The 27,813-nt window shown below is 43.9% G+C and overlaps 1 protein-coding gene across 3 annotated transcripts; it reads left to right on the top strand.

Moving 5' to 3' along the window:
- The first annotated feature begins 450 nt into the window (after positions 1 to 450).
- Positions 451 to 25,699, top strand: CTPS1 (CTP synthase 1). Of its 3 annotated transcripts, none has more exons than XM_087728437.1 (19): positions 451 to 576; positions 3,006 to 3,183; positions 3,979 to 4,149; positions 5,462 to 5,562; positions 6,503 to 6,619; positions 7,810 to 7,893; positions 8,162 to 8,242; positions 9,148 to 9,299; positions 10,929 to 11,061; positions 12,991 to 13,079; positions 15,111 to 15,205; positions 16,207 to 16,269; positions 16,765 to 16,808; positions 18,047 to 18,143; positions 19,471 to 19,526; positions 20,196 to 20,292; positions 21,506 to 21,650; positions 24,148 to 24,253; positions 24,681 to 25,699. In XM_087728437.1, exons 2-18 carry the CDS (start codon positions 3,018 to 3,020, stop codon positions 24,218 to 24,220), a joined length of 1,764 nt encoding a protein of 587 aa, XP_087584563.1. In that variant the 5' UTR covers positions 451 to 576; positions 3,006 to 3,017; the 3' UTR covers positions 24,221 to 24,253; positions 24,681 to 25,699. The 3 variants fall into 3 exon arrangements, with proteins under 3 accessions (XP_087584563.1, XP_087584561.1, XP_087584562.1); XM_087728435.1 differs by having other exon boundaries at positions 24,162 to 24,253; XM_087728436.1 differs by lacking the exon at positions 451 to 576 and adding an exon at positions 612 to 747 and having other exon boundaries at positions 24,162 to 24,253.
- Positions 25,700 to 27,813: the final 2,114 nt, after the last annotated feature.

Raw genomic sequence — 27,813 nt, forward strand, 5'->3', positions numbered from 1 at the left:
TCTATCTATCTATCTATCTATCTATCTATCTATCTATCTATCTATCTATCTATCTATCTATCTATCTATCTATCTATCTATCTAATCTATCTACCCAATCTATCTATCCATCCATCCATCCATTGCGCGATCCTCTCCCAGTCAACTTCGCTCATTCATTCTGGTGTGCAGAATGTCGGCCTCTCGGAGATACGCCCCCTTATCCCGCCCCCTTATGAAATCCCAGCCTATAGAAAAACAACTTCGGGAAGAAGGCGGAACAAGCGGCGCTGCGTCTAAGTTCGCGCAGGCGTACACCCAACCCCTCAAAAAAATAATATATAAAATGCGTTTCCATCGCGCCCGCCCGCACTCTTTTGCCCGCCTCTGGCTCCTCCCTTCCCTCACCCGCCTCCGCGTGCTTTTTAAGCGCGCCCGCGCGCCGGTTCCATGCGTTCGTAGTCTCTGGTTTTCTGCCGACCTCGCAAGATTCTTCTCCAGACGCGGACGGGCTCTTTTTTTTTAAAAAAAAAAAGAATAAAGCCTTGGGAGGGCTCCGCATCCACGCGCCTGCGCAGTGGACAGGCCCTGTGGAGGGTCAGTATCGGGGGGGGGGAGCGGAATTCGGGCGCGGGCGCGGGCGCGGAGTGTCTTTCCTGGGCCTGGCCCGGGAGGAAGGGGAGGCTCTCGGGCATCGCCTGTCAAACGCCGGAGCCGGTTTGCTTCGTGCTGGGATAACAGCTGCACCGGGGCTGGCCCTTGACACGGGTACGACGGTGGAGGGGGGGAGGGAGGCTGTTCCCCAGATCTCTCCTCGCACTACAAAGCCCATCATCCCCGTGTGGACCGGGGATGAGTCCGACCCTGGATCTTCGGGGTGGGGGGAGGGTAGGGGACACACAAAGCGGCTGCCATGGCTTGCCTTTCGGGGTCCTTTCGGGCGACCCCCCGCGTTGCCACGTGTACCGGAGGGGGTGGCGGCTGCAGACACGAGCGAGGTTGCCCGGATCTTTTGCGCGGGTTCTGACGAATGCAAGACCTCCAGGCGGCTGCTGGTCAGCTGAGTTTCGGGGACGTCCTGTGGGCGAAGGTCCTCTGGATGACCCCCCCCCCCCCCTCGAGCCTGGAAATGGGTTTGTTGTTGGGTAAACGGGATGGAGCTGGTCGTGGGAAAGCAGTCCAGGAGGTTTTGCATTGGTGGCCCTAAATGCCGGGGCTGCACTAAGTCAGCATCAGGATGGGGTTCTGGGCTTTCTTTTAGCTGACTTAGGATAGTGTTTCTTAAACTCTTGTCTCTCCAGATGCCTTCCTTTCTACTCTTAAGTTGAGATAGGTAGGTAGGTAGGTAGGTAGGTAGGTAGGTAGGTAGGTAGGTAGGTAGATAGATAGATAGATAGATAGATAGATAGATAGATAGATAGATAGATAGATAGATAGATAGATAGATAGTGTTTGTGTGTATTCAAGTCAAAAGGTCTAGGAAGATTCTCACTCATCCAGGTTATATATATGTATAACCTGGTTGTCTGAAAGATGCTTTTTTAAGAGGCAAGTGGACTTTCTGGTTTTTCTTTGAAGACATTTTTCTTCTTATCCAAGAAGCTTCTTCAGCTCTGACCACCATCCAGTTAGAGCTGAAAAAACTTCTTGGATGAGAAGCGAAACGTCTTCCAAGAAAAAAAAACCCAGAAAGTCCAAGTTGCCTCTAGGGATGCGGTGGCTCAGTGGTTAAGATGCTGAGCTTGTTGATCAGGAAGGTCGGCAGTCCGGAGGTTCAAATCCCTAGCGCCGCGTAACTGAGTGAGCTCCCGTTACTTGTCCCGGCTTCTGCCAACCTAACAGTTTGAAAGCATGTAAAAATGCAAGTAGAAAAATAGGAACCATCTTTGGTGGGAAGGTAACAGCGTTCTGTGCGCCTTCGGCATTTAGTCATGCCAGCCACATGACCACGGAGACATCTTCGGACAGCGCTGGCTCTTTGGCTTTGAAACTGAGATGAACACCGCCCCCCGGAGTTGGGAACGACTAGCACATATGTCCAAGGGGAACCTTTACCTTTACCTGTATTGCTTTTTCCATGATTTCATTGAGAATATTACCTTATACCTCTAGAAGACCCTATATTATCTATCTGTTTATCTGTCCGCTTGCCCATCCATCCAATTTCTATATCACCTCACACTTAAGCGACTCTAGGCAGTTTAAATACCTATAACCGAGGCTTTCTAATTTCAGATTTTTAATCTGATGTGAAATATTTAATTGCTGCTGTCTTTCTAACCTTTCTTCTGATCCATTGTGTTCTTCGTTTATTTTAATGTATAATGGACCCATATGATGTTCTTTTGTGGAATAAAAAGATATATAAAATGAATTAGCAATTGCTCCCATTTTCACTGTTTTTTTAGCCTCCTATTGATCTGGGAATACATGCGTTTTGCTGTCTCATGATCCTCTTAATAAAACATTGTTTTTCAACCTTGGTAGCCTTAAGATGTGTGTCAAGGTTGGAACACACTGTTTTAAAGACAATGAAGGATTGTAAATAGAATAGTTTGCTAAAGTCTTTAGTTGTTCTGACCTTTCTCAAAGTGAATAACTTGGTACTAAGTTATGTATGGTAGAGACCATAAAGCCTGAAGGTGTGTTTGTTGCTAATTCCTTAAAAGGGCCAGTTTATGGGGAGAGGCAAAAGTAGAAAGTGCGTCTGATTTTCATTAGTATTAATGAACTGGAAGCATGGCGCTTTATTTTATTAAACAGTACTGCATATATAGACAAAGTAGCTTGTAAAACATAAAGACAAGTACAAAAGAAAAAGTGTAATCTTATATGGAAAACAAATGGGCAGCCAAATCAATAACAATGTAAAATTGAACACTGGCTTTAAATCTGCAAGATATACAATAAATATAATCTTGTTTTATGTTAAGAGATATGTATTGGTCAGCAAGACTGATCAACGCCAAAACCAATAAATCAGTGGCGATATTTTATGAAACTCGACTTTTTTTCCCTTTTTTTAGACATTGAAACAAATGAAGTACATTTTGGTAACAGGCGGTGTCATCTCAGGGATTGGAAAAGGAATCATTGCCAGCAGCGTTGGGACGATCCTCAAATCATGTGGATTACACGTCACTTCCATTAAAATTGACCCTTACATTAACATTGATGCAGGCACCTTCTCTCCTTATGAACACGGTAAGACGAGATGAAAACCTCTTCTTGATATAGCAGCAAGGACTGAGTATTTCCACATTCTAGTACAGAAGGTACATTTTGTAGAGTAGAGTAGAGTAGAAATAGAATACAATAGAAATAGGAATAGAAATAGGAATAGGAATAGAAATAGGAAAAGAAAAAGGAATAGAAAAGAAAAAGGAATAGAAAAGAAATAGGAATAGAAAATAATAGAAGAGACTTTGTAGGTCATCTAGTCCAACCTCCTGCTCAAGCAAGAGACCCTATATACCATTTCTGACAGATGGCAGCCCATTCTCTTATTTCTCTACTTTAAAAAAAAAAGAATACGGTACAGAGAGTCCAATCTGTGTATTGGGCTATTTTATATTATTTATATTTATAATTTTTGCTTTTGTTTTTATTCCATTTTTATTTTCTTTAACATCAGCCCCTCTCCTAGTCATGCCTATAAAATGGGCAGCCCTATACATGGACTTCAATGTGTTGAAGTCCATTCATCTTTAAAAGGCCCAAGTGAGAAACACTGCTGTAGATGGTTCAGGCAACGAAAGTGACAGGCAGCAGAGATCCTTGCTGGGGTTTGGTCTACAGTGGGAAGCAAATGTTGAGGCTCCTTCGGAAAGTTGCACAGTAGATGATCCTAGGATGGTTCAGCTGGCATTGCCATTGCTCACCAATCGGGAATATGCTAGGCTTGGGAAAAAGGTTTTGGAGGGACGCTTTCAGTACACAGACCTGGATAGGCGGAAGAAGGCAACACAAAGCTTACCTGTGGTGGTCATTTTGTTTTAGGTGAGGTCTTTGTGTTGGATGATGGAGGAGAAGTGGATTTGGATCTGGGTAACTACGAACGGTTTCTTGATATCCGGCTCACAAAGGACAATAATCTGACCACTGGGAAAATATACCAATATGTCATCAACAAGGAAAGGAAGGGAGACTACTTGGGTAAAACAGTGCAAGGTAAAGTATTAAACATGGATTCATTCTCCTTTGGCTGCAGACTTTGTTTAATTTCAACCATAAAGACCATGTATTTTATGTACTGTAGCTTATGTACTATACAATACAATACTATAGCAGAGTTGGAAGGGACCTTGGAGGTCTTCTGGTCCAACCCCCTGCCTTGGCAGGAAACCCTATACCGTTTGAGACAAATGGCTATCCAACATCTTCTTAAAGACTACTGTAGTTTATGTACTGTAGTTTTTATGTACTGTGGCCACTGTCTCTCCTGGTGTTTTGATAACCTGGAGATGAGTAATTTGGGCACTTCGAGACACAGTTGAAAGCATTATTTAAAAAACATTTCTTTCCAATGCTATAAATAAATAAAGAAGAGAATAATTGTTAGAGCAACTCAAGGATGTCTTTAGGGAGTGGTCAAAAAATTAAGATATCAGCCACAGTGAAACAAAGCTTCATAGTAATCAAAGCTTCATAGTTTTTTATGTGTGTCATGTACACGGAGCTTTGATTGCATCGTTAAAGTCGCCATCTTGACTTTTTTGACCTTAACCTGCTGGCATCCCTGGAACACCTAATACTATTCTAGTTGTATTTGCATGTTGCTGTAAGCTAGAACAGTGGAGACTTTACTCAGGAATATGTTCACGAGAATGCAGTGTCACTAGACAACAGGAATGATAAGGTATCCAGTAACCTTATTGGATAAAACAAAATAGCCAAATTGGTTAGAGTTGGATAGCATCTAGATTGAATTAATAAAATCAAATAACCAGAAATTCACCAAGAAATGAATGTTCAGTGTTAACATGAGATGATTCTAATTGAAACCAACTATGTAGCCAGAAAAAGGGACGTGGTGGCTCAGTGGTTAAGATGCTGAGCTTGTCGATCAGAAGGTGGGCAGTTTGGCGGTTCGAATTCCAAGCGCCGTGTAATGGAGTGAGCTCCCGTTACTTATCCCAGCTTCTGCCAACCTAGAGTTTGAAAGCATGTAAAAATGCAAGTAGAAAAATAGGAACCACCTTTGGTGGGAAGGTAACAGTGTTTCATGCGCCTTTGGCGTTTAGTCATGTCGGCCACATGACCACGGAGAATTGACAGAATTGACTCTTCCGCTTTGAAACTGAGATGAGCACTGCCCCCTAGAGTCAGGAACGACTCTATGTGTGAGGGAAACCTTTACTGTTAGCTTATATGATGTCAGCCCTGAAAACAGGAGACGGGAGGTTATGGGGAAAGAAATCATGATGAAACCTATGTAGCCAGAAATTATTGAAACAATAACTTTTCAAAAATTATTTTACAGTTGTGCCCCACATTACTGATGCCATCCAGGAATGGGTGATGAGACAAGCACGGATCCCAGTGGATGAAGATGGCATGGAACCCCAAGTCTGTGTGATTGAGGTTGGTGTCCATGGCCTTCTGTGTCTCTTGCCAGGACTTCAGACAAACTAAACCTGTAAGATATTGGTTGATGATTACCACCTGGGTATTGCTAAAGGTACCAAAAAACATTACCATACTTTATGGTCATTAATCAGCACAAGAAAATTAATATACAAATATCCAAAATATCCAAATTGATAATGCCTGGATAGTTGGGGGCTATATGCTGACTCTGTAAACCACTTAGAGAGGTCTTTAAAGCACTATGAAGTGGTATATAAGTCCAAGTACAATTATCAATGGATAATTAGAACTGCAGAAAAAACAATGGCTACCAACCTGCCTTCCATTGAGGACCTGTATACTGCACGAGTCAAAAAGAGGGCTGTGAAAATATCTATAGGCCCCTCACATCCTGGACATAAATTGTTTCAACTTCTACCCTTAAAACGACGCCATAGGGCACTGCACACCAGAACAACTAGACACAAAGAAAGTTTTTCCCTGAATGCCATTTCTCTACTTAACAACTAATTCCCACAACACTGTCAATAATTTAGTTAGATTGCATTACTATTATTATTCTCTTCCTTATTAGTATATATCTCTTCCAACTTATTACTAAAACCATGTTGCTTGTATCTTTCAATTTATATTGTTATTTGTTTCCTAATATGTTTTGATAGCTTAAACTTGACTATAAGTGTTGTATCTTTTTATTCTTGATGAATGTATTTTATTTTCCTTACGTACCCTGAGAGCGCATACACATACCTTGCGTGTCCAATCACACTTGGGCAATAAAAAATTCTATTGCTATAGTTAAGAAAAGTACATGAAGGGATTTGGCTGAAATATTGTTAAATTTGAATATGGTAAAAGGAGATGGGGGACAACGACAGGGTTTGTGCTTTGAAGAAAAGAGCTTTGCATTTAATTTTCGATGTCTGTATTTTAGCTCGGAGGAACAGTGGGAGATATTGAAAGCATGCCTTTTATTGAAGCATTCCGCCAATTTCAATTCAAAGTCAAGCGAGAGAACTTCTGTAATATTCACGTCAGTCTAGTTCCCCAGGTAAGATTCCATAAGGCAGTTCCTTGTAGTATTGGTCCCAGAGAACCAAGGTTGCTCTTTGCTAAGGCTTCGGGTTATGATATCCAAAAGGTTGGGAATTGTTTCTTTCACCTTGCTTGTTCTGTTTGTAATGGTAGGAAACTGTTTGTGGAATTAGATGGCCTAGAAACTACCGTGTTTCCCCAAAAATAAGACAGTCTTGTTGTCAGCATTCCAAGTATCATGTAGAATTAAATCAGAATCAAAGGCAAAACGATCCTTAAAGTTCCAATTTAATAAAACAGACATCTTAGCACATCTGTGTTAATCCCAATACTGGAAATGCCATCAAATTCCACCCAGTTAAAAGTTCATGATCTTGTCCCCACACCCACAATCCATCACATGGTCCAATCTTCTTCTTCCACGCTGGCACCCACAGTCAGGTCTACTGGTGCGGAGACAAAGGATGACCTTGGCTTCTAGTAAAGAATGAAAACAATACATTCCACAATCCTACTCCTTCTATTCCCCCCTCCCATCGACTATACTGAGCCGAGGTGGCGCAGTGTTTAGGGTGCAGTACTGCAGGTCACTTCAGCTGACTGTTATCTGCAGTTCAGCGGTTCTAATCTCACTGGCTCAAGGTTGACTCGGCCTTCCATCCTTCCGAGGTGGGTGAAATGAGGACCCAGATTGTGGGGGCGATATGCTGACTCTGTAAACCGCTTAGAGAGGGCTGAAAGCCCTATGAAGCGGTATATAAGTCTAACTGCTATTGCTATTGCTATACTAATGAAACAGCATAATGAAATAAGAAAAAGTGTGGCAGGCCAAAATTCTAAAAGATATATAACTGCAGGCCTGACACTTGTTTTCTTTTGACCCCCGAAATAAGCACTTGTTCTTATTTTCGGGGAGGTCTTATTATTTTTGAGGTGCAGGAAGTGGCAAGCGTGGTCACCTCCTGGCTGTTGCTGTGTTGAAATATTTTCGGGGGAGGGCTTATCTTAGCGCATGCGCTCAAAAGCTCGATAGGGCTTATTATCCAGGGAGGTCTTATTTTCGAGGAAACATGGTAGACAAATAAACAAATGAATAAACAGATTGCAAGAATGACCTGGAGGTTTTCAAAGAGGTTGGGAAATAAATCTGATCTTAATTTGACACGTTGTCTTCTTGTTTTATGTTTTTTGGCTTGGCTTTTTTAGCCAAGTTCTACAGGGGAGCAGAAGACAAAACCCACCCAGAATAGTGTTCGCGAACTTCGGGGCCTGGGTCTATCACCAGATCTAGTAAGTTTTGATACGATGTATGTAAAAAAAACAAAAAAACCCCACTGGCTGGATTTCAAACGGCTGTCAGGCTGAGGCTGGGAAAATGTTTTTCAGCAATTTGAGAAATATAAAATAAATTGCTGTGAAAGAGATAATTATCTGTTCCCAGAAGCTGAGAAAGTATAATGCGGTTAATTGTTCTTTGGTGAGCTAACCAAATTCTGTTTGAAGGCTAGATTTAAACCTTGGGCAAATCTTTTGAAGGTTTCACTATTTTCTTTTCTAGATCGTGTGCAGATGTTCTACGCCTCTGGATACTTCGGTGAAAGAGAAAATTTCCATGTTTTGTCATGTAGAACCAGAACAGGTAAAGTTGCTTCATGTTAACAGTAACGTTCGGCATAGATGTGCGTTTTCTGCAGGCTTTTGATTTCATGTAATAGTTTCTGCTTGCACAGAACAGATTTAGATTAGATTTATATTTATATTTAGTTTATTTGTATGCCGCCCTTCTCCGGGAGGGACTCAGGGCGGCGAACAACTCGAAAGGGGAAAAGGGGATACAAACACAATACACGTAATTAAAATACACAAGAGTCATACAGCCATACAAGTCGAGAGGGGAGGGGAACTCATCAACCCCAGGCCTGCCGGCACAGCCAGGTTTTGACGGCTTTCCGGAAGGCCTGGAGAAAGGTGAGGGTCCGGATCTCCGCGGGGAGTTCATTCCAAAGGGCTGGAGTTGCTACAGAGAAGGCCCTCCCCTGGGTGGTAGCCAGATGGCATTGGCTGGTAGACGGAACCCGGAGGAGGCCGACCCTGTGCGATCTAACGGGTCTATGGGAGGTAATTGGCAGCAGGCGGTCTCTCAAGAAGTTATGAACTCCTATCTAACTTATTAATTATCTAGGGGAAAAAAAAGAAATGTACAAGGTAGATTTTCAGTCACTTATCACCAAATCACAGTGATGACGAATTGTAAAACAGGTGTTGAAGCATTTACCTGTAGGCTGCTGGTTGCCTATCTTTCCTTTTCATCAAAGCTCGGGAGACCCGCATCTAGGTCAAATCAAGAGAATTCTGTGCAGCTGACTTTATGTACGGAAGCCCCCCTTTTTTTCCAATTAGCTGGGACTTGCAATGCACCTTATTTTGATTTTCTGTTTGCCAGAGCAGCACTTAATTCTGTGCGTCGTTATGTGTATTTGCAGATACGGCTGTTAAGATCCTAGTAATATTTGCTTAACCAAATAATTTGCTTTGCTCCAACAGGTGATCTGTGTCCATGACCTCTCTTCCATCTATCGTGTTCCTCTGTTGCTAGAGGAGCAAGGAGTGGTGGATTATTTTAGACACAGGCTCAACCTTCCCATTGAAAAGCAGCCCCAGAGAATGCTGATGAAGTGGAAGGAGATGGCAGACAGGTGAGAGCTACTCTGGGCAAACAGTAATTCTGGCTAGTTTCACGCCATGCAGTAAACTTTTAAATCTAAGACGACAAAGCACAATGGCTGTGCAGTTTGATATCCTCAAAGAAAGCGTGTTATTGCTTGCAATGATGTCCTGGTTACCCCAGCCACCTAAGACAATCACTGGATTCCCACAACAATGAACCATATGGCACCCAAATGTAGATTGCTATAGTGTAGACCACACCACTTCAGACCATAGATGAAAAGGATAGGACATGGAATCCTCCATTATAATTGTGGAGTCATGACGGCACAGTGGTTAGAATGCAGTAATCTGCTCACTGCTAGAAGTTCAATTCCTTTAATCCTAATAGGCTCAGGGTTGACTCAGCTGTCCTTCCGAGGTCGATAAAATAAGGACCCAGGTTGTCGGGGGCAATTGGTTGACTCCGTAAACCACTCAGAGAGGGCGGTAAAGCACTGTGAAGTAATATATAAATGCGATAGCTATTTTTTAAAAGGATTTTTTTGGAGATATACAGTACACTGGACTAGTCTATTTCCTGGCTTGAAGACCCAGTTTGCTTAACTTGGCTCTGGCTGAGATAAGTTTTAGTTTGCAGAATGTCTTTCATGAAGCCACCTCTGCATCCAAGCTCATAGTGTACCTTTTTAAATGTTACAGTCTACTTGCTTTGGACAGAGAGATCTGGGTTGGGGGGGCAGATGTAAATGTAATAATAAATAAATAAAATTAGCAGTGTTAATAATTTGCATTTTCTCCAATTTACTGCATGTGTGGATTTTGATGAGGGTGGTAATAGTGATGGTGCTTTGAGTTGAAATGGAGTCTTGGCAGTTATGTGGACAAATCTGTGTCATTTTTCTAGGTAGCAGTTTCAGAAATGGTTGCTCTGGCCTTCTTCCTAGGATCAGTCACCCCAGCTGGTTTTTGTGCCTATCCATGTTTTCCTGTTTCTTTGTTGTTGTTATTTGTGAAATCGTGTCCGACCCATCGCGACCCCATGGACAACGTTCCTCCAGGCTTTCCTGTCCTCTACCATCCTCTGGAGTCCATTTAAACTCCCGCCTACTGCTTCAGTGAATCATCCAGCCACTTCATTCTCTGTCGTCCCCTTCTTCTTTTGCCCTCAATTGTTCCCAGCATGAGGCTCTTCTCCAGTGAGTCCTTCCTTCTCATTAGATGGCCAAAGTATTTGAGCTTCATCTTCAAGATCTGGCCTTCTAAAGAGCAGTCAGGGTTGATCTCCTCTAGGACTGACTGGTTTGATTGCCTTGCAGTCCAAGGGACTCGCAGGAATCTTCTCCAGCACCAGAGTTCAAAGGCCTCAATTCTTTGGCGCTCAGCCTTTCTTATGGTCCAACTTTCACAGCCATCCATTGCACCTGGGAAAACCATAGCCTTGATTATACACACTTTTGTTGGCAGGGTGATGTCTCTGCTTTTTAGTATGCTGTCTAGATTTGCCATAGCTTTCGTCCCCAGGAGTGTCCCCTATTTCTAGTCCAGCATATTAACCAGTAAATTGTCTTGTGAGATTATAATGTTAATATTGGCTTTCTCATTCCAAACTTTTTGATATTCACTTTTTAAATACGTGCTTTTGGTTTTTCACACAGATACGATCGCTTATTGGAGACCTGTTCTATTGCCCTGGTTGGCAAATATACAAAGTTTTCAGATTCATATGCCTCTGTCATTAAAGCCTTGGAACATTCTGCTCTAGCAATCAATCACAAACTCGAGATAAGGGTATGCTTTTTCCACTGACTACCTCCCCAAAAATATTTTTTTCCTTGCTTGGTTTCGTTTGAAACTTAAAATCTATATGGGTGTCTGCCCTGAGTGGATATTCCTATGGCACCTAAAATGCTATTACTGGCACAAATTCTACTATGTTTACCAACAACGACAAAAACCAGCCCACCCCATACAGTCCAGCAATGTTAGAAATAATGGAGCTTATTAATGTGATAACAGTGATGCCAGCATTGGTCACAATGTGTAAGAGAATCTTTGGGATGTTGATATTGTGTCAATCCCCCAATTGGCTACTGTACACTTTTCCATAGCTATAATAAACACAACGGGGAAAATGGATCAAAAGACAGAGTACACCAGCATTTCTTAGTGTGGTTCAGGGAATTCTGAGGGTCCCTCAAGACCGGGGTGTCAAACTCTATTTCATTGAGAGCTGCATCAGGGTTGTGTTTGACCTCAGTGTGTGTGTGTATGTGGCCAGGGTGGGCGTGGCCAGCTCGCCGTCATTCGTGTCGGGTGCTTGTGGCGGCCTGATCGCTTGCTGATCACTCCTGAGCTCTGTTTTCACTGGCATAGGGTTGCAGGAGGCCATTGCAGCTGAAAACGGAGCTTGGGTGAGCCATGTGTAGCCCCCCTGAGCTCCGTTTTCACTGGCGGAGGCACCGGCCCTTCGTTGTTTCCAAGGCAACCCTACGGGCCAGATCTAAGCACCCTGTGGGCTGGATCCGGTCCCCGGGCCTTGAGTTTGTCACCGCTGCTCAAGATCCTCCCGGATGCACGAAATAAAAACTATTTGCCAGATATGGAAGATATTCCTAGAAATGTAAAATATATCTTATTATTTTTTTATTTGTTAAAATAGTTTTTCACGAAACATTTTATGTTAATATGTTTAATATTATTTTTATATGATTCAATAAATGTTCTATGTGTTAATTTTAATACAGTATTAATCAATGTAACCTACACAAACAAATGCTCTTTTGGGACCCTTCATAATTTTTAAAAGTGAGAAGGTCTTGAGAGCGAAAAGTTAAAGATTGGCATATGGAATTTCTTCTGTTCCTCCAAAGAAGACCGAAGGTTCTCTAAGAACGTTGATTGCATGCACATGTGATACCCCCCCCCCCCACATGCACCTTGTTTTGGGCCTAGCAGGCCTTCCTGAAGCCTCCTGGGACCAAAATTGAGGCATAAGGAGGGCAAGCCCCCTTCGCTCCCCTTGCCTTCTGAGCATGCACGCGCAACCCCCTCCCTCACGCATGCAAGGCAGAGACCTGAAAATCTGCTGACCAGTGGGAGGTGCATGTACAGTAGAGCTGAGCTGGAGTGACGGCTCATGTGCACCCAGAGAGGACTCTATGTGCCCCTTGTGGCACCCTTGGCATAGGTTTGCCATCACGGGTCTATAGACCGATTCGATCACACAGGTTAGGTCTCCTCCGGATCCCATCTGCCAGCCAATGTCGGCTGGCGACTCCCCGGGGGAGAGCCTTCTCTGTTGCAGCGCCAGCCCTCTGGAACGATCTCCCCGTGGAGATCCGGACCCTTACTACCCTCCTTCCGCAAAGCTGTTAAGTCCTGGCTGCTCCAGCGGGCCGGGGGGGCTCTCGAAATATCCAGCCCCCCGGAGATTGTGACTGTTGTATATTTTAATGTTGTTTGTGTATTATTCCCCCTCCCTTGTTTTATTGTAAGCCGCCCGGAGTCCTTCGGGAGTGGGCGGCATACAAATCAATAAAACTATAACTATAAACTATAACTTGGAACAGAGTTTTTTCAAAAGAAAAATATATATCAAAGCTATCATTTGGTTTCTATTTTGTCAGTTAGTAGAAAAATCAAGGCAATGATCAGCAAACCTTGACATTCAAGGCCTAACATGAGACAATCTTTCTTTCTTTCTTTCTTTCTCTCCAGTATATTGATTCTGCTAATTTGGAACCGGTTACATTACAAGAAGAACCAGTTCGATATCACGAAGCCTGGCAGAAGCTTTGCAGTGCTGAGTAAGGCATTCGTCCTCTTCCTTGCTATGACGAGAAAATGTCTCCTCTTTTTATGGAAGGTGTTTTTGTGCTTCTCCCAGCAATAACTTCATTTTTTATTAGGCCAGATTTGTTGAGTCAGTGTTAAAATGTCTTCCTTTTATGAGTTAGGCACCGGGCCTTGTTTCCTGTTTCTGAGCAACAGGATGAAATATATCAGAAACAAGCTTTTATTGCTGGCTCTAATTCCAGCTGGTTTGGAATTCTATTTAAAGAAGAGGGTGACATATAATAGGATGAGAAGGAACCTTGGAGATCTTCCGGTCCAATTCTCTGCCCATGGCAGAAATCCTCATTTCATCCAAGACAAATGGTTGTCAGTCTTTTTTTGAAGACTTTCAGTGGGTGGAGGACCCACAACTTCATGAGGCAGGCTGTTTCACGGCTTCTTAGCTCCTTCGGTCAGGAAATCCCTCCTTATTTGGCTATCTCACAATTAAAATTCCACCCATGGCTTCTTGTTTTATCCTTGGATACTCTGGATAATAAATCCAACACCCTCTTCCTTGTGACAGCCCTTCATGTTTTGGAATGCCGTTATCATAGCTCCCTTCTCTTCTTTAGGCTAAACGTAGCAAGTTCCTTTAACTGCTTTTTTGTTTTGTTTATAAATATCATTATAAATAAATGCCATGTAGAAGTTCCTTGTCCACAAACCACATACTGCAGATTGCCTCTGGGTGATGATTATATGATGGTGCCACAGAATGAACAAATGGGATCCCTCTGAGCAGTGGTGGGTTTCAAAAATTTTTCGAACCTACTCTGTGGGTGTGGCCTCCTTTGGAGGAGGGGCTTGCCGCCCATGTGACCTGATGGGAGTGGCTTGCCGGCCATGTGTTTTCTCTCTCTCTCTCTCTCTCTCTCTCTCTCTCTCTCTCTCTCTCTCTCTCTCTCTCTCCCCTTCCTTTTGTCTCTCTGTCCCTTTTTCTTTTTTTCTTTCATCTCTCTCACTTTTTCTTTCTTTCTTTTTTTATTTATGTATTTCTTTCTCTTTCTCTGTGAGTCTGTGTGTGTGTGTCTGTCTGTCTGTCTGTCTGTCAGTCAGTGGTGGGTTTCAAAAAAATTTGGAACCTCTTCTGTAGGTGTGGCCTGCTTTCTGGGTCCACTGGTGGAACCTCTTCTATTCTAACTGGTTCGGTAGATTTGACGAACTGGTTCTACCGAACTGGTGCGAACTGGTAGGAACCCACCTCTGCCCCAGAGCTATTGATATGGGTGTCAGGGGCTCTCTAAAGCTCAAGTAGCAATAGCAATAGCACTTAGACTTATACACCGCTTCACAGAGCTTTTACAGCCTTCTCTAAGCAGTTTACAGAGTCAGCCCATTGCTCCCAACAATCCGGGTCCTCATTTTACCAACCTCGGAAGGATGGAAGGCTGAGTCAGCCTTGAGCTGGTGAGACCCGAACTGCCAAACTCCTGGCAGGCAAGCAGGCAGCAGAAGTAGCCTGCAATATTGCATTCTAACCACTGTGCCACCATGGCTCTTAGTAGTTTTCCTAGAGGTTTCTAGAGATTGAACTTTGGACAATCAGCATTCAGTAGAGGGGTGTTACTATGATACGCACCTCTGTCAAATTTCAGCTGCAAATCCCTGCTTGGCTGAAACATCTTCATTCTTGCTTGTGACTGATGTTGCAAAAACACCCCATTATTTTGAGCCGTGTTTCCGGATTTATTGTCTCATGTTGGCGGTGATACTATTTGCACAAACAACAATCTGGAGAAATTCTTGCTGGATTAACGCTGGGCTAAATCATGGTGGTTTCTACTAAGGTTGTTAAGCAAAGCACCATGGCTGTGCTTTATAAACAAAATGACTGGGATTGTTTTTACTAAGCCTCCTTCGTTCAGACTAGGTGGAGTGCATTGTGGTGTGTATTTTACTGTGTGAATCCAGTTCGTTTTCAGAGGACTAGGATAAATATAATGTAAAAGGTGAAGTGAGTGCCCAGGTTTATCCAACAGGCTTCCTCCTTCTTTGTTTAGCGGAGTCTTGGTTCCAGGTGGTTTTGGTGTTCGAGGCACAGAAGGAAAAATCCAAGCCATTTCTTGGGCAAGAAAGCAGAAGAAACCTTTCCTAGGTGAGAAAATATGCTTGAATGTTATTTTTTTTTTTGTATGGAGAAAGATGTAGCAGAACTTTAGTTTACAAGATATTGGGCCTATTCTTTGATCTCTGTGTCCAACCATTTCTACCTGTCCAGTAGGACCAGTAGGATGGGTGCCCTCCAAATTCTTTCAATTAATCAGTGTCATCTCTTGAGAGCCAAGAAGGATGTGTCAAGGCACATGCCCTCTGGAAGAGCATCTCTGCAGCGGTTCATGTGACCCACCCTTGAGATGTTCCCAAAGTCTTTAAAGACTTGGCTTTGTTCCCAGGCCTGGGGATAGAGTGATTGCTGAGTCCGTTGAATTTTCTTCAGCGTGTTGATGTTTGTTTCCTCTTGCCCATACATAGCACTTAGTAACAGCACTTCATAGTGCTTTCCAGCCCCCTCTAAGCGGTTTACAGAGTCAGCCCATTGCCCCCAACAATCTGGGTCCTCATTTTACTGACCTCTGAAGGAAGGAATCAACCTTGAGCCTGGTGAGATTCGAGCAGCCAAATTGCAGTCAAGCCGGCAGTCAGCAGAAGTAGCCTGCAGTACTGCATTCTAACCACTGCGCCACCACAGCTCATGATCTTTTTCTCATAGTTCTTTATTACAGCATAAACTGTTGGGTGGCCTCCAAAGTTAATCCAATCAATCATCAGTCAACCAACCAATCAATCAATAAGATAAATAAAATTCAACTAATTGCTTTGTACGTGAACCAGAATTGAAATGGTCCTTTCTGTATCAGCTTGCTTGACATGATAAAGAAATATTCTTCAGTATTATCCCAAGAAACCTATCTGATTTCTTTGAAATCATGTGTGGCCAGACTGATGCATTATTGTAAGGCCATAAATTATCCTGTACCCGATCTCCAGCTGCTTATGTAAAGTCTAATAAAGAAGGGTAATAGGAATTCTGCTGGGTATTTGAGAATACCAGTGCATATTTTTTTTAAATATATCTCCTTGCTCTGTTTTCTACAGGAGTCTGTCTGGGAATGCAGTTAGCTGTTGTGGAGTTTGCCCGCAACATCCTTGGCTGGCAAGGTAAAGGCGTGGGAAGATAAACATTTGGGTCTGTCTTTCAGAATGTTAACCCTTAAAATCACTTGTGATATAATTGTTGTAGGGTAGCAATACGCTGGGAACATTTAAATCTCAATAAAGCTTTTTATACTTAAGGTAATTTTCACTTTACCCAGTTTTCACAAGAGTTTCTAAAGGAATGAGCTTTTAATTCTCTAAACTGTCCACAATACAAAACACAAATCTCCATGTTTTTCTTGCCTTGTTTAGTAGCCTAAGTGTAGAGGTCTTAATAAGAAAGCACCTATTTACAATGTTCAAACTTAAGTAGTGGATTATTAAAATATACAACATGGTATGTTAATGATTTGGGTAGGATAGCATTGACCAGTATATGTGAATCGTTTGCTCTGAGTCTTGGGTTACATTGCCTTTCATGCTAATTAATGGAAAAGCTGCTTTCCACTGGAAATGTAGATTTTTTTTCTTATGTGATCAAAGCCTTATCGTCCACAGATGCCAACTCTACCGAATTTGACCCCAAAACTACACACCCAGTAGTAAGTGTGATGATACTTTTTAAAATCCATTGTGGTTTCTTTTCATGTGTACCAAGAACATTTGTTCCCTCCCTCCCTCCCTTCTCACAACAATTATTTTGAAAGGAAATGTAAAAAAAATGCCCTGATTAGAATGAATTATGATGAGAATAATTAGACTTCCCTATAGTGTTATGATTGATGAACTTCTGTTAAAATTTTGTCTCATATTTGAAGTTAGGTGTCTTTGCTCTCCCCCCCCCTTTTTTTGTAGATATGAATGTCTATATTTTATTTTATTTAGAGCCAGTGAATCTCTCAATTTGACCAAATAGGATGTGTGTTACATTTACTTGACTTTGCTGTGGCCCCCCAGTGGCCAGCAGAATTGGCAGCAGATTCGGACAGTGAGGAGGTTGGGGAGGAACATGGGCCAGTCCTGGAGTCTGGGGAAGGCTCTGTGTTGGAGGCAGAGAGGGGGCCAGAGCCGACTGGCAGTTATCAGCTGTCTTCAGAGTCAGACATCAGTGAGGCAGATGAACAGCCGGAGCCTGTTCCCAGTGTGCGCATGCGCAGAGTTGCCAGACAAAGGGAACAGCTAAAGAAGAGGGATCGACTTGGGAATGAGACCACAGGTGGACGATGAACGGCCCCTTCCAGAGGAAATAAAAGAGGAGCGAAAGGGGAGTGGAGTTTGCAGGAGACAATTAGTTCGCTTAATTGGTTCATGGCTCTTCGCGAAGTTTTGCAGATATTGGCCTGACAGCTCTCCGAGCTAGATAAGGTCTGTGACTGTAAATCCTCCCTTGAAAGACTTTTCTGGATGTGAATGAGCGGAATTCACAGCAAATTAATGAAAGGGGTTTTGTTGGGGCAAGGAGTTTGCTTCATGCTCTTGGGAAGCCTCGGTCAGAACAGTCTTTCTATTCAAGAGTGTTGTAGATACCTTAAAAGTAAACTTTTGCATGTTTCTATATGTGTGTTTAAGTCACATATGCATATAATGTTACACATTATGCACTCGCGTGAATACACTCTAAAACTCATGATAGACATGAGCTGCATTGGCAGTTAGAAATGGGGGGTTTAAGCCCTTCTGATGGATTACCAATTTCAGAAACCATCAATTTTGTTTTTAGATGCTACTAAACCCATGCAAATGAACCAACTTGCATATTTTGTTTTTCCCTGCATACTTGCTTAACGTCTTCAGTTGTCTTAACTTCTTCTCCCTCATATCATACTCTTGGACTTCTCAGGTAATTGACATGCCGGAACACAATCCAGGTCAAATGGGTGGAACCATGAGGCTGGGCAAGAGGAGAACTATCTTCCAAACCAAGAACTCAGTCATGAGTATGCTTTCCTTGACCTTCCTTTTGTCCCCGTCCCTGCCCCCCGCTCCCCTTCCTTTCTTTTGACCCCTGATTGTATTTTGATTATACAACTACTCAGGCTGCTTAAAGTAAGGGAAATTATAGCTAGCATCCATCCCACTTTGCTAGGAAATTTGGGACAATTTTGATGACTTTGGTAGTAACTCTACAAAGAATATATCTATCTATCATCTATCTGTCTGTCTGTCTGTCTGTCTATCTATCTCTCTGTCTCTATCTATCTCTATATCTCTATATCTATATATATCTATATCTATATATCTATTTCTCTATTTATCTCTATATATCTCTCTATCTCTTTATCTATCTATCTAATCTATCTATCTATATCTATCTATCTGTCTGTCTGTCTCTGTCTCTGTCTCTCTATCTATCTCTATATCTATCTATATCTATATCTATATATCTATTTCTCTATTTCTCTCTCTCTCTATCTCTATTTATCTATCTATCTATATCTATATCTATCTGTCTGTCTGTCTGTCTCTGTCTCTATCTCTATATATCTATATCTATATATCTATTTCTCTATTTATCTCTCTCTATATATCTCTATATCTCTATTTCTCTCTATATATCTCTCTATCTCTCTCTATTTATCTATCTATCTATATCTATCTATCTATCTATCTATCTATCTATCTATCTATCTATCTATCTATATCTATCATGTATCTATCTATCTATCTTTCTCTATCTCTCTATATCTCTATATCTATCTCTATATCTCTATTTCTCTCTCTCTATATATATATATATATCTCTATCTCTATCATCTATCTATCTATCTATTCATAGATTTTCACGGGTGTAGGTATGCTGGTCTTGTTGTATTCGGATCTTTTCCCGTGTAAGATTGCAATTGTCTTGGCAACGTTTCAGCAAGATCTCACTCGCCATTTATTTGGGAACCAGTTTGGGCTAGTGGTTTAAGGCACCAGGCTAGAAAGCAAGAGACAGTGAGTTCAAGTCCCACCATAGCCATGAAAGCCAGCTGAGGTGACTTTGATCCAGTCCTCCTCTCTCAGCCCAACTCGCCTCACAGGGTTGTTATCCCCTCCCCGAGGTCAAATATAACCCTGATACGGCCCTCAATGAAATCGAGTTTGACACCCCTGGACTAGAAGATAGACTCATGCATTCTTTCTTTGGTGACTGCTTTCTAATAAAGTTTTCTGCAAGAGGAAGAAAATCACTATATCAGGAAAAGGCCAGGGGTACGTATGGTATTAATAAGTATGCTGGTTTCAAATAAGCAAATGGCCATGTATTTTCTCTACCAATAGGAAAACTGTATGGAGATGGTGATTACTTAGAAGAAAGGCACAGACACAGATTTGAGGTATGGCTCCTTGGAGTAGAGAAAGAAAAGCAGTGGGTGGGGAAATGATCGGTGGTTGGTTTCAAAAATTTTTAGAACCTCTTCTGTAGGTGTGGCCTGCTTTGTGGGAGTGGCTTGCCGGCCATCTGACTGGGTGGGAGTGGCTTGCCGGCCATCTGACTGGGTGGGAGTGGCTTGCCGGCCATGTGATCAAGTGGGAGTGGCTTGGCAGTCGTGTGACTGGATGGGTGTGGCCAACTTGTAAAATGTGGTGAAACTCGCTTAACAACGCTCTTGCTTAGCAACCAAAATGTTGGCTCAGGAACTCTGGCATTGAAGTGTGCAAGTCTTAAAGCTGTCAAGTTCCAAGACCCTTGCACCCCTAACTCTTTAGGAAATAAAACCCGCAGGGGTGTTCAAACTTGACAGCTTTAAGACTTTAAGGTTTAGATAAGACTCTTAGAAGTGGGCGGGGCGATTGGTGAGCCAGCCAATCAATGAGCAGTGGGTGGGGCAAGCGTGCAGATGGGCAGGGGGAGGGAGCTAGAACCAGTTCTAAATGGCACGGTAGATTTGTGGAACCTCTTCTATAGAAGAGATTAGACGTGGCAGGAACCCAGCCCTAGAAAGGACCCTTTTTCTCCAAAGTCCAGTTAAAAACTATCACTTGGTGTCATCTTCTGTACATAGGTAAACCCGGAGCTGAAAAACGCATTCGAAGAGAAAGGTATGAAGTTTGTAGGCCAGGATGTAGAAGGAGAGCGAATGGAAGTGGTTGAATTGGAAGGTGAGCATTGATCCGTCACCAGAAGGTTTGCGAGAGACCGCCTGCTGCCAATTACCTCCCAAAGACCCATTAGATCGCACAGGGTTGGCCTCCTCCGGGTTCCATCCACTAGCCAATGCCATCTGGCTACTACCCGGGGGGAGGGCCTTCTCTGTGGCAGCGCCGGCCCTTTGGAACGAACTCCCCGCAGAGATTCGGACCCTCACCTCTCTCCAGGCCTTCCGAAAAGCCGTTAAAACCTGGCTGTGTTGGCAGGCCTGGGGTTGATGAGTTCCCTTCCCCTCTCGATTGTGTGTCTCTTGGTTATTTTAAAGGTTTGTATTTGTAGTTCTTATGTTTCCCTTCCCCTCTTGGGTTTGTGAGCCGCCCTGAGTCCCGTTGGGAATAGGGCGGCATATAAATAAAACGAAACCTGAAACCTGCTATTGTTAATCGAGGAAAAGTTTTAGGGGTTTCTCTGAGATTTGTGGAAGTGATCTTTCCTTAGATAGGAAAAAAAAAGAGAATTGCTATATTAGGTCTTTAAAAAAAATGAATTTTAGTGATGGCTAACATGTGAGGTCCTTGTCTGAGCTTGGTTTTTTTTTTTGCAGACATTTCATTACCAAACTAGATAACATCAGTGATTTACCCAGTTTGGTAATGAAACATCTGCAAAAAACAAAAAAAACAAAAACCCAGCCAAGCTCAGAGAGCACCAAGTTCAACCCTGAGTACAAATATTCTCTTCCATGGCTCCACACCTGTAGGATGCTAGCCAATAACCTGGCATTGGCCGGGTATTTATTTATAGGGGGAAAATGTCCGGACCAAACGTAATTTCTAATGTTGGATTTTCCCCCTTACCAAAGGGACTCCCCCCTTGTGGAGTACTGTGAAGCCGTTACCATGGGAACTCCAGTGCTGTACAGTAGAAGCCATTTTACAGCAGTACAGTAGAAGGCACTTCTACATTTTAAGGCACTACAGGCTGTATCTTAACAGAACCCAAACCCCGAGGGGTGTTAGGGGTGTCTTACCCCCCACAGTATTTGTCTCCAGAGAGTAAGTCATCTGTGTACCAAGTTTGGTTGAAATTGCTTGAGGTGTTCCAGAGTTATGCCGGAACATACACACCCACACAGCCGTTTATATATCTATATAGATTCATGTAGCCTTATGAATAGTTTTGGCCATTGAGCTAATAAAGAATGTCTTATTTTTTTTCCTCTAGAGCATCCTTTTTTTGTGGGGGTTCAGTATCACCCAGAATTCCTATCCAGACCCATAAAACCCTCTCCTCCTTACTTTGGCCTCCTCCTGGCTTCTGCAGGGAGACTCTCACATTATCTCCAGAAGGGCTGCAGACTCTCTCCCAGGTAAGTCCAGCCTGCATTGTACTTTTGGGATTCGCTTTGGGAGTGCGTGGGAGCTCCAGATTTACATCCGTCTGACACTGTAAGACCTCATGACGGCATCCTTTCCCCTTGCACCTGGATTAATATTATAATTAATATAATATTAACAGTGCATTGTGGGAGAAGTACGTTTATAAAGGCCTCTCTGCTCTGCCCGTGCTTCTGTTTCGATTCTCTCTGAAATATTAAATTAGTCTCTTTCGGCGGTCCTCAATGTTGTTGATATGTAATTGGAAAGATTTGGGGTGTTGGGTCATGGTTAAAGGAAGGTCAGTTCTTTATTATTTTTCCCTCCCGTTGCCATTAAGCAAAAACTTTGATCTCTGTCTGTCCCCAAGTCAGTTCTGGTTGTGTAAATTTGGCAAAGGATAAAGGTTATGACAAACCAGAAACGGCTTCTTTGTGAGATTATATTAGAAAGGTTAAAGGAGGAAGTTAACCTCTCTCTTTCCCTCCCTCCCTCCCTCTCTTTCCTGCTGTCCCTCCCTCCCCCTTCCTCCTCCTTCCCATCCCTCTCCCCCCTCCCCTCACCCTCTCTCTCCCTGCCCCTCCCTCTTTCCCTCTCTCTCCCTACCTCCCCTCCCTCTCCTTCCTGTCCCCCCTGTCCCTAACTCCCTCTCCCGCCTTCCTCCTTCTCCCCGTCCCTCTCCCCCCCTCCCCTCACCCTCTCTCTCCCTGTCCCTCCCTCTTTCCCTCCCTCCCCTCTCTCCTCCCTGTCCCTCTGTCCCTAACTCCCTCTCCCTCCTTCCCCTTCCTCCTTCTTCCTGTCCCTCTCCCCCATCCCCTCACCCTCTCTCTCCCTGCCCCTCCCTCTTTCCCTCTCCCTCCTTCCCTCCCCCTCTCCTCCCTGTCCCCCCTGTCCCTAATTCCCTCTCCCGCCTTCCTCCTTCTCCCCGTCCCTCTCTCCCCCTTCCCTCACCCTCTCTCTCCCTGTCCCTCCCTCTTTCCCTCTCTTCCCCTCCCTCCCCTCCCTCTCTCCTCCCTGTCCTCCCCGTCCCTAACTCCCTCTCCCTCCTTCCCCCTTCCTCCTTCTCCCCGTCCCTCTCCCTCTCTCCTCCCTCTCTCCCCCTGCCCTCACCCTCTCTCTCCCTGTCCCCTCCCTCTTTCCCTCTCTCTCCCTCCCTCTCCTCCCTGTCCCCCCTGTCCCTAACTCCCTCTCCCGCCTTCCTCCTTCTCCCCGTCCCTCTCCCCCCCTCCCCTCACCCTCTCTCTCCCTGTCCCTCCCTCTTTCCCTCCCTCCCCTCTCTCCTCCCTGTCCCTCTGTCCCTAACTCCCTCTCCCTCCTTCCCCTTCCTCCTTCTTCCTGTCCCTCTCCCCCATCCCCTCACCCTCTCTCTCCCTGCCCCTCCCTCTTTCCCTCTCCCTCCTTCCCTCCCCCTCTCCTCCCTGTCCCCCCTGTCCCTAATTCCCTCTCCCGCCTTCCTCCTTCTCCCCGTCCCTCTCTCCCCCTTCCCTCACCCTCTCTCTCCCTGTCCCTCCCTCTTTCCCTCTCTTCCCCTCCCTCCCCTCCCTCTCTCCTCCCTGTCCCCCCCCGTCCCTAACTCCCTCTCCCTCCTTCCCCCTTCCTCCTTCTCCCCATCCCTCTCCCTCTCTCCTCCCTCTCTCCCCCTGCCCTCACCCTCTCTCTCCCTGTCCCCTCCCTCTTTCCCTCTCTCTCCCTCCCTCTCCTCCCTGTCCCCCCTGTCCCTAACTCCCTCTCCCACCTTCCTCCTTCTCCCCGTCCCTCTCTCCCCTCCCCTCACCCTCTCTCTCCCTGTCCCTCCCTCTTTCCCTCTCTCCCCCTCCCTCCCCTCCCTCTCTCCTCCCTGTCCCCCATCCCTAACTCCCTCTCTCGCCTTCCTCCTTCTCCCCGTGCCTCTCTCCCCCCTCCCCTCACCCTCTCTCTCCCTGTCCCTCCCTCTTTCCCTCTCTCTCCATCCTCCTCCCTCTCCCTCCCTCCTCCCTATCCCCACTCTCTTTCCCTCTTTCCTTCTCCCTCTCTCTCCTTCTGTACTTCCCTCCCATATACACATGCCAAACTATGGATTCTAATTTTCAATGTACTCTTCTGCCTTTTATGTTGATGTATGAATTCCAAGTATTTTGTTTTCTGCATCTCATCAAATAAGTATTTATCTTAGTTTCACGTATTTCCGTTTTTGTTTTTTTTAATGGTTTAAATTAAAACTTTCACGACCCTTGGGGTGACCTATCTAATGCGGAGTCCTCCTGTAACAGATCATTTTGTTACAAAAACAAGAAGGGGTCCCCACTATATAAAAAAAGGTTTATTATATAAAGACAGCCAAGCAACCTTATCTTCAGAAATGTTGAGACCTCCAGTATTTGCTCTGGATCACAGTTATGTTCTTTCTCTTGATTCCTCTTGTCTCAGTGGCAACGAATTCTCGCTGAATCAGTAGACCAGGAGCAGAATTTGTTCATGTATGTAAGAGAAATCCTGTTATTTTTCTAACAGCCTGAATTTTACAGGGATACCTATAGTGACAGAAGTGGAAGTAGTTCCCCCGATTCCGAGATCACAGAACTGAAATTTACTGCAGTGAATCATGAGTAAACTGCTGGTAAAATCTTATATTTCATTTTCTGGGGTTTTTTAAATGGTTTCTTTCCCAGTTTGCTGGGAGCAGGGGATGGTGGTGGTGTCAAAATTAACCAGGTTAAAAGAGTATTTTCAAAATACGATCAATTTGACATGTAGTAGTAGTTGTTGTAGTTTATTCAATTTGTATGCCGCCCTACTCCCGAGGGATTCAGGGCGGCTAACAACCAAGGGGGGAAGGGGATACAAATAGGACAAAAGACAGACAGATTAAAAAAACAACAACAGTCGCAACATTTCAAGTGGGGTTGGAAATGCATCAGCCCCAGGCCTGCCGGAACAACCAGGTCTTAGTGGCTTTGCGGAAAGCCACATAAATAAAGCCACATAAATATTTCTGATCTTCCTCTTTTTCTCTCTCTTCATCTCAACCTTACCCCACCCTCCAGGTGTTTGGAAATTCTTCACTGGACAACCCTACGTCCTGAGGATTTTGTAGATCATGTTATTATCATTATTTTTTTACTTTTGGAAACATCTTGTCATTACTTTTTTTTAAAAGAAAGTATTCCGAGAAACTGGCCGTGCTGCTTAGCTGTGCTCACCTGGGAACTTACAAACCTGAAGTGCAGAAGCTGAGGGAGGGAAGAGACATTTTGGACACGTAAGGAGGTTTAACGTCGTAATTGCTCGCAGAAGAGGCCAAGCAGAATCTCTGCTCAGGATTGTCTGATCCTTCTCCATTGTTGGAGGTGTACGTTGTATCGTTGGCAATCTCAGTGGCAAGTCGTACAAGGCAGCCTATATCACAAAGCTTCTAAAGTATTCAAAAACAAACTTGGTGCTACAGCCTAACAATCCCTTAACCTTTCCCAAGAGAATAATTTTCCTGTTCCACAGAGACTCGGTGTGTACTCTGATGCTGGAGCCCCACAGTCAAAGATGCTGAGTGTGTTAATTCCTCCCACACCCTCCCCCAGCCGTTTTACACATTGACCAGAGGAGCATGGCTTTCTTTAGTTCAGCTTCCTGAACGGATTCCTTGCATCAAGGGGGCAGGGGATGCAGTGGGGGTGCACGTGTATGAAAAAGTGACTTTTCAGAAGTTGCCTTTTGCACCTCTTATTGCAAGCTTTGCCTTGGACTAGAAAGAAGCACTGAGGGTCTTGTTTTTCAAAGTGAGCCCATCACCCTACGTGGAAGGAAGAGCTCCTGTGGGCGTATGGGCTGCCCCGGGCATCTGTTTTGACAAGGGGATGTATGTGTCCGGTGACAGGCAGATGCAGCGCTAGGAGAGAGAAAGGACAAGCCTGCAGATGTGGGGGTTGAAGACAAACATGGTTTACGATCTTTTCCCAGTGCAGGGTTTGAAACTACATTTTCCAGCAAGTTACGCGAAACAGTGTGTTAGTGCAAACATATTGGATGTACAGATCTTTTTCAGTTCATTAAAACTTTGGGAAAACAATTGGTCTGCTCTCTCTGTTTATATAGCTTGAAAACCCTCCCCCCCCCCATGCCCTCCCCATTTGTCTTAGTTAAAGAGTGGAATTTCTTTTGAAATTACATCCCTCCCTTCCTTCCTTCCTTCCTTCCTTCCTTCCTTCCTTCCTTCCTTCCTTCCTTCCTTTCTCCCTCCCTCCCTCCCTCCCTCCTTCCCTCCCTCCCCATCTCATTCAAAATTATATGGTCAAATACAGGTAGACCTCGACTTACGATCACAATTGGCCCAAAAATTTCTGTGCGAGACACTTATTAAGTTAGTTTTGCACCATTTTACAACTTTTCTTGCCACACTTGTTAAGCGAATCGCTGCAGTGATTACATCAGTAACACGGTTGTTTAGTGAATCTCGGCTTCCCCATTGTTTGTTGCAAAACAGGATCCCTTCCTTGATCCCAGCACACTGCAACCGTCATAAATATGAGTCAGTTGCCAAATGTTTGGATTTTGACCTCGTGACCATGGGAATGCTGCAATGGTTGTGAGTGTGAAAAGTGGTCATAAGTTCCTTTTTCTAACGCCATTGTAACTTTCCACCGTTATAAGCTGAGGACTACTACCTGTACAGAATTACAAATCTGGCAGACCATAGGAGGTTGCTATTATTTTATTATCTGAAACATCCACCCATATAAATGCTGGTGGATGTCAGTTAAAGAATACTAGTCATAAGCCAAGTTTAGACTTTTAACCTGCTTGAATATCCCTAAAATCCCAGCAATAGCTCCCTGTTTTTGTTTCTAAAGAGATAATTGCCTGTGGCAGTAATAGCCACATGGTGAAAACAGGCAGAGGAAAGGGCAGGTTAGAGAAGGGGAACAATGGGGAAATTACCATTATACTATTAATATAATAGTTATGAATAATGTTTTCCCACAACATGAAATACAACAATAAAATAGCAGAGTTGGAAGGGACTTTGGAGGTCTTCTAGTCCAACCCCCTGCCTAGGCAGGAAACCCAATACCGTTTCAGACAAATGGCTATCCAACATCTTCTTAAAGACTTCCAGTGTTGGGGCATTCACAACTTCTGGAGGCAACTTCTGTTCCACTGATTAATTGTTCTAATTGTCATGAAATTTCTCCTCAGTTCTAAGTTGCTTCTCTCCTTGATTAGTTTCCACCCATTGCTTCTTGTTCTGTCCTCAGGTACCTTGGAGAATAGTTTGACTCCCTCTTCTTTGTGGCAACCCCTGAGATATTGGAAAACTGCTATCAAGTCTCCCCTAGTCCTTCTTTTCATTAAACTAGACACACCCAGTTCCTGCAACCGTTCTTCATATGTTTTAGTCTCCAGTCCCCTAATCCAGTGTTTTTCAACCACTGTGCCGTGGCACACTAGTGTGCCGTGACATAGTGTAAGGTGTGCCGTGGGAAAATTAATTTATATATAGTCAATATAGGCACAGAGTTGAATTTTTTTAACATTTTCTAATGGTGTGCCTCGTGATGTTTTTCATGAAAAAAGTGTGCCTTTGCACAAAAAAAGTTGAAAAACACTGCCCTAATCATCTTTGTTGCTCTTCTCTGCACTCTTTCTAGAGTCTCCACATCTTTTCTACATCATGGTGACCAAAACTGAATGCAGTATTCCAAGTGTGGCCTTACCAAGGCATTATAAAGTGGTATTAACACTTCATGTGATCTTGATTCTATCCCTCTGTTTATGTAGCCTAGAACTGTGTTGGCTTTCTTGGCAGCTGCTGCACACGGCTGACTCATATTTAAATGGTTGTCCACTAGTCCTCCAAGATCCCTTTCACAGTCATCACTATTGAGCAAGGTACCACCTATACTGTACCTGTGCATTTTGTTTATCTTGCCTAAATGTAGAACCTTACTCTTTTCACTTGAATTTAATTTTATTAGAGAGTGCCCAATGTTCAAGTTTGTCAAGATCCTTCTGTGTCTTAAGCCTGTCTTCTGGAAGTGTTGGCTATTCCTGCCAGCTTGGTGTCATCTGCAATGTACAACAGTGCATGTGCAAAAGGTCATTTCCATCATTTTCACCAAGCTGACTGGTTTAATAACACACCCACATACACACAGAGAGGAGGGAAAAACCGCTTTCCCAATG

Source organism: Thamnophis sirtalis, unplaced genomic scaffold (genome assembly GCF_051295495.1).
Source record: "Thamnophis sirtalis isolate CommonGarterSnake01/CBP01778 unplaced genomic scaffold, rThaSir2_p1.2 scaffold_13, whole genome shotgun sequence".
Classification (NCBI taxonomy): Eukaryota; Metazoa; Chordata; class Lepidosauria; order Squamata; family Natricidae; genus Thamnophis; species Thamnophis sirtalis.